This window comes from Anneissia japonica, unplaced genomic scaffold (assembly GCF_011630105.1).
Source record: "Anneissia japonica isolate Jap-2015-1 unplaced genomic scaffold, ASM1163010v1 scaffold287925_len434832_cov202, whole genome shotgun sequence".
Lineage (NCBI taxonomy): Eukaryota > Metazoa > Echinodermata > Crinoidea > Comatulida > Comatulidae > Anneissia > Anneissia japonica.
The window spans coordinates 229,508-235,507 of NW_022701900.1; the positions used below are offsets into that span (position 1 = coordinate 229,508).

General features: G+C 33.2%; 1 protein-coding gene across 2 annotated transcripts in view; it reads left to right on the forward strand.

Moving 5' to 3' along the window:
- LOC117103738 (protein turtle homolog A-like) overlaps positions 1–5,730 on the forward strand; it is a 43,749-nt gene extending 38,019 nt beyond the window's left edge. For both annotated transcript variants that reach the window (XM_033244344.1, XM_033244345.1), the window contains 4 exons: positions 389–431; positions 2,401–2,738; positions 2,827–3,831; positions 3,933–5,730. In XM_033244344.1, the coding sequence (XP_033100235.1) occupies positions 389–431; positions 2,401–2,738; positions 2,827–3,831; positions 3,933–4,558 (2,012 nt within the window). In that variant the 3' untranslated portion in view covers positions 4,559–5,730. The remainder of the gene's footprint in view (positions 1–388; positions 432–2,400; positions 2,739–2,826; positions 3,832–3,932) is intronic.
- The last annotated feature ends 270 nt before the right edge of the window (positions 5,731–6,000 follow it).

Sequence of the window (6,000 nt, forward strand, 5' to 3'; positions counted from 1 at the left end):
TTTTCACACTGATCCCAAAATAAACTTTAAATTATATCAAGATATATAGTCAATTATAGAAGATTGTCTTATATTCTTATTTATATAATAACTTATATACTTTAGTAGTACTTATGTGATTTGAAAGAAGTGTTTATCGATTTTAATTTATATATTTAATCACATTAAATATTATAAATCATTACTAACTGTGATTGATAATTTTTTTGTACAGAAATTTTGTAAAAATTATACATAACCTGGCAACTAATGTATATTTTGTGACGCTTATATTTAGTGTATATAGTGTATGGTTGCTAAGAAAATATCTATGATAATCATTACAGTAGTTTGTCGCTAGGCTTTAGTCTCCTTGCTGAAGTGCTTACGTCACGCATATGTCTTACAGGTCTTCCATCTTATGTACAACAAGTTCATAGGTCACCAGCAACGTAAGTGTAGTATGCCTGCCCATGTTGTGATTGGTTAATACCCTCTTTATAACCAGCGACATGATTGGCTGGATATATCTGATAGACTAATCATGGTTTTCAAGTTTTTTTAAGGGGAGCATGACTACATGTGTGTTCTGTCAGATATAACCAGTTCAAAGCACTAATATTTTGAAGCACTAACATCACAGCTGTAATCTTGTATTAACCATATATGTCCAATATGCATTAACCCAACAACAAACAATAATTATTTATTAATATACAATTTCATTTTCATTGGCTAACATTTTTGAAGTGTTTATTAATTGGTGATTTTTGTTAACCTTTATTAATTGTTCGGTGTATATGATTTGCATTTTTGCTGTCAGTTCTGTTAGAAATTAATAAGTTCTATATTTATATGATTAAATTTTTTAATTTAATTTTTTTTTTTAATTCCAAGACACATTACATCATCCTCAAAGTACAGTAGATTTATTAAGGACCTAGCACTTTTATAGTTGTTATTGATTTTAATTAATTTGATCTAGTTGCATTCACAAGCCCAATGATAGTTGATGTCAAATGTTTGCGTATTATCACATTTTCATTGTCTGCATGCTAGGTCTATGACATTTTGACATAGTGTGTAACATGATGTTCTTGATAGGACACACATTCTTGATAAATAATATTAAGTAACCTTAAAAATGAAAATATTCTTTATATAGGCATACAAAATACAAACCAATAGCATGTAGTCATTGCATTGTAATAAAATATATATTTTATCCCCCACTCCTTATTTTTCTTTTTGTAAATCTACATTTCAGTTTGTTTTTAATCATCTACTTTTAAAAATGTTGATGTTTTCAAATTCATTATCTCTATTTTGAAAGGAGATTTATTTAGAATTACATAGGGCTTAAATGTCTTCTGATTGTCTTGTCCTAACTTTACTTCTACCTTATTCCTTTGATGTGCTTTGTAGTTACCTTTTCTCTAATAACATGGAACTTTTACTTTTCTTTATTAACCACTTTTTAGTTTGAACTTGTAACCAAACTGGTATAACTATCATGTGATAATATCTATCCAATAACACTGCTCTATATTTCTCCTGTATTAATTAATAGAGGCAGATATTTAATAGGATAGAAAAATTATGCTATGCAAATAAACCCTTTCCCGGGGAATTAATAGTACTACTGCATAATAATGCAACATGTGATACCAAGGGTGACAACTATTATAAGTAGTGAGATACAATAGTGTGTGATGCAGGGGTGGTCCCCCTCCCCTTCCCATCGTGGAGAAAACCACAATTCGCTGGGGAGCCCCCTAGACCACTTTCGAAACATTAGTTTTTGCTATTGTCTGGGGAATTTCCTCCTTCGTTGGGGACATCCTGGCACCACCCCTGTGTGATACGGAGGAATTATACACATCCATATCATTGCATTTTCCATTCCATTGGGAATAGCACTTTCGTATTCACCCTAGTCATCTTCAAAATGTGTAACCCATGTATATTTAATATAAAACAAAGTATCTTACTTAAATACTGTTGTGCATATCCAGTTAATATACTGATACATTGATAATACCATTCCTATCATTTTTTGAATGGGATCTTAAATCCTGTCCACACTATCAAATTTTTATTATAAAAAAGCATGTGACATGTATATACTGTATGTGATGTCATCATGACCATATATAGGCACATTATGACTATATATGGGCATACAAAAGTTTTTGTCCAAAGAAAATTTGATGATGACCTGTCTCATTAGACGTTGATAACTTATTTGACACTAATGTGCAATTTAATGTTTAAATTGGATTTTTTGACGGTTTTCAATATTTTTTCTACAAAGAGTGTAACTTACAACATTTAGTCATTGCACTTTTGCTGACTTTTTTTTAGCAGTCTTTAACAATCACTAATGATCAATTACCATTGCAAATCTCTTTTTATTTGCAGGCCGGCGCCCTCCTTTACTCTACCCTTTAAGGAAAGTTACTCGAGTTTGAAAGCTAAATTTAGTCCTGTCAAAATAAATCCTTCAAAAACTAAAAATCATGACACTCCACATAATGGTTTAAAACAGCGTGTTCTTCAGAAATCAAGGCCCAAAAATAAACTTATTCGAAAGTCTCCACGGTCTCTGCTTTTTGAAGTGACTTCGGAGCCATCGGTTGTAGATCATAGTGTACCAGAGAGGGTGCTAGAGGGTGCGGATAGGGGAGAGGAGTTTCAAGGTGGAAACAATTGGAATCGGACAATGCTGTCATCTAGACCAGATGAGGTACTTGGTACAAGTAAGTAGAAAAAACTATAGTAAGGTACTTAAGCTCACATTAAGCCATTTTATATAATTGCTAATTGAATTTATTTGTTTATATATAGGTGAATATGCATTGGAAGTCAGTATTGACGATGAAGTAATTGTTCCACCTCCGCAGTTCTCATATGGTCACTCAAGGCCATTGCAGCAGGCTATTGGCCGAAATATTGAACAATCGCAATCCTCTGTAAGAATCCCCACCGGTGCTAATAATAAACATGGCTATGTATTCACAACAAGTAGTCCATTAAATGATATTACTCAGTCAAGTTTTGCATCAGAAAATGTAAGCACTGTACGTTTGTCTGCAACACGTTTGGATTATCTAGAAAGTAGTTCCGGTAGATTAAAGGATGATCGTACACGCTACATTCCTCAAAAAGACAGTTACAATGTAAGGAGGGATGAAAATTTAAATATACATTCTGGTGTAGAGGACCATACTATGACTATGAGAGAATTTTCTATGCTAAACGCCCAAAGAAAAAAACAGTACTCTGGTAACAGAGATTTTTCAAACCAAAGAGCGCGTAGCTATCCAAATAACCAATCAACAGGATTGTTTGTTTTACGTGGAGATAACAGTACTAATTATATTCGAAGAGAGAGGATTGCATCCCCAGTTTCTTCAGAATTTTATCGGCGAGAACAAAAAGTTCCTCGTCGGAGGACTTTGAGTAATTCCAGTTTGATTCGTGAATCTTCTATTGACCCACCTTCATCACAGAAAATATCTGCTGATATCCATCACCAGAAAATTATTACCCCTTCAGAACCAGTAATGGAACATTCCAGGCAAATAATGTGTAGAAACGATGAGTACAAAAGGACTGCACCATGTTTAAAGAGGAGGCGAAGGACTCAAGAGATTGATGTACCACGTTTATCACAATCAGACAATCATTATTCACTAGACAGAAGGAAAGTTCGGTCAGTTGGAGATCTGTCAAGAAGGAGTGCAAGGGATTTGAACCATGATAGATTGTCTTACATGAATAGTAGATCTACAATAAATCCGAGGGCATATGGATCACTTAATGAAAGGAGTTATAAAAGAGAAAGTCAAGGTAAGTTTATAATACCCAACAATGTTGTAAGTGAGTTTATTAAATGGTTATGATTGTTGAATGATAATACAATAATTAAAATTACATATTTCCTCTTTCAGACTTCAGTCTGCCATCGAGGTATAAGCTATCCTATGCTGAAAGACTGCCAGTGATAAGCCTACCATATAGCCAACATTCAGTGGACAACAATGACAATTTGGAGGTATCACCAAACTACAGTGGTGTGTCTTCATCGACAAGTGGTGTAGGAAGCATGGCACCCTCTATCAACAATGTCAGTCCTAGGCCATCAAATTCAGCTGGTCCGCTCTCCCCGTACAGTCAGGGCAGTAGTGGGTACAGTAGTCGGAATACATCTGAAAGCGTTTCCATACGTGGCCGCAATGATAGTGTACTGAGCAACAGAGTGTATGTGCCTAACAGTTCCTCGGATAGCACGTTTGATGAGCCTCTACGGGTTATCGATACCTTCAGTACGTACGAAGATCCCTTTAGAGGTTTCACAGACATTTCACAAGAGCGTAGGTATGAAGTGCATGTTGGGTCAAGACAAGGAAGGATTAATGAGAAACCACTAGTTCACTTTCCCAACAACTTGGTTATTGAATCACCAAATGACAGTATGAAGGAAGAACAGTGGTTTGCTAGACTGAAGGAAGAATTCAATGAATACAAACGACAACAAGAAATTGTACAAAGAAGGAAATTAGTGTCATCTGTTTAATATATAAGCATGATAAATAAACTTTTAAATTGATTAAAGGATTGCGCTTTATAAATTTTCCTGTTATTATAAAATAAAAAAAACTTATAGAATTATTTATTTAATAATTAAATAATTAATAAATTTGTCATTCATGGTAAAACATGACTGTCATTGACAAATGAATGCTGTTCTTCATGGTTGTTGAAATTGCCAAATTAATGATTACATAAACATAATTAGAAACATTTAAAACCGCAAAACTTTCCATTCCTGTTGTTATTGATAGTACTGCCATAGCAAGAACTTGTTTTTGATTTTGTGGAGCAAGTTCTAATCAATCAACTCTTTTTATAATTTAGAGTTTTATTAATTTAATTAGCTTTTGTGCCACTTTTGATTATACCATTGATTGGTATGTTCAAAAACATGATTACATTATTTCAATTATGCAAAAGTAGCTTAATACCCAAGTGCTCTTTTATATTGTACATGTATTATACAAATTTATTAAAATGTCACATTGCCTTCATTATTCTGCCCTGGATGTTATACAAGACCAACTTTTGGTGATGGAGCCAATACTTATTGACTTCATTTCTTTATACGTTACTGTACAATACGTATATACTTTAGATACTGTATGTTGATTTTTACTGATGCAAATGAACACAGATATGCAAATTTAAAGTGTTAATTCCAATAAACAGGCAGTGTTTATATTTGCATGAAGTAATAGAAATCAAGTTGGACTTTCATTTATTTATTAAAATTGTGTGTATATATATCATTGCATTTCTGTTTTAATCATGTTTTTGAACAAAGTTTAAAGACATAATTAACTGGGTCATATTAACAGAGATCAACAGTATCAATTTGTTTCTGAAAAATTTATAAATGAACATTTTGTTTCCAGTATTTTCCAAATGAAAATGTATTTCGATAAAAAATATAATAGAATATATTTTTGTACTTAATTATGGAATAGTTATTAATGGAACATAAATAAATTGTAGAACTGTTAATATTTAATGTGTTCCAATTTGATAAAGGAGCATTTTTATATTGAACTCATGCAAATTAACTGATATAGGCATAAATCAATATAAAAAAAACACTATTGTATTTGAATAGATTGTCTATGTCACTGTACTTGTTTTGTATATATAATAAAAGTCTAAAAGATAGTTTAAGCAGTGGCGGACCGTAGGGTAAATTGCAGTGTATGCTAGGTATTGGCATATCTAGGATGTGCGAGGGACGCGCATGCCCCCCCCAAAAAAAAAAAAAAAAATACTGGCCCATCTCCCAGTCGCACCCCACCCACAAATCATGCTCAAGTAGTTAAAAATCCCCTCAAATCACCTTATTTTGCGAGTTATCCCCCTCGCCTAATCACCAATCCCCCACCTTCACATCCCATCAGCTCCCTTCCATTTCAAGACCCCTACGCCACTGATGCT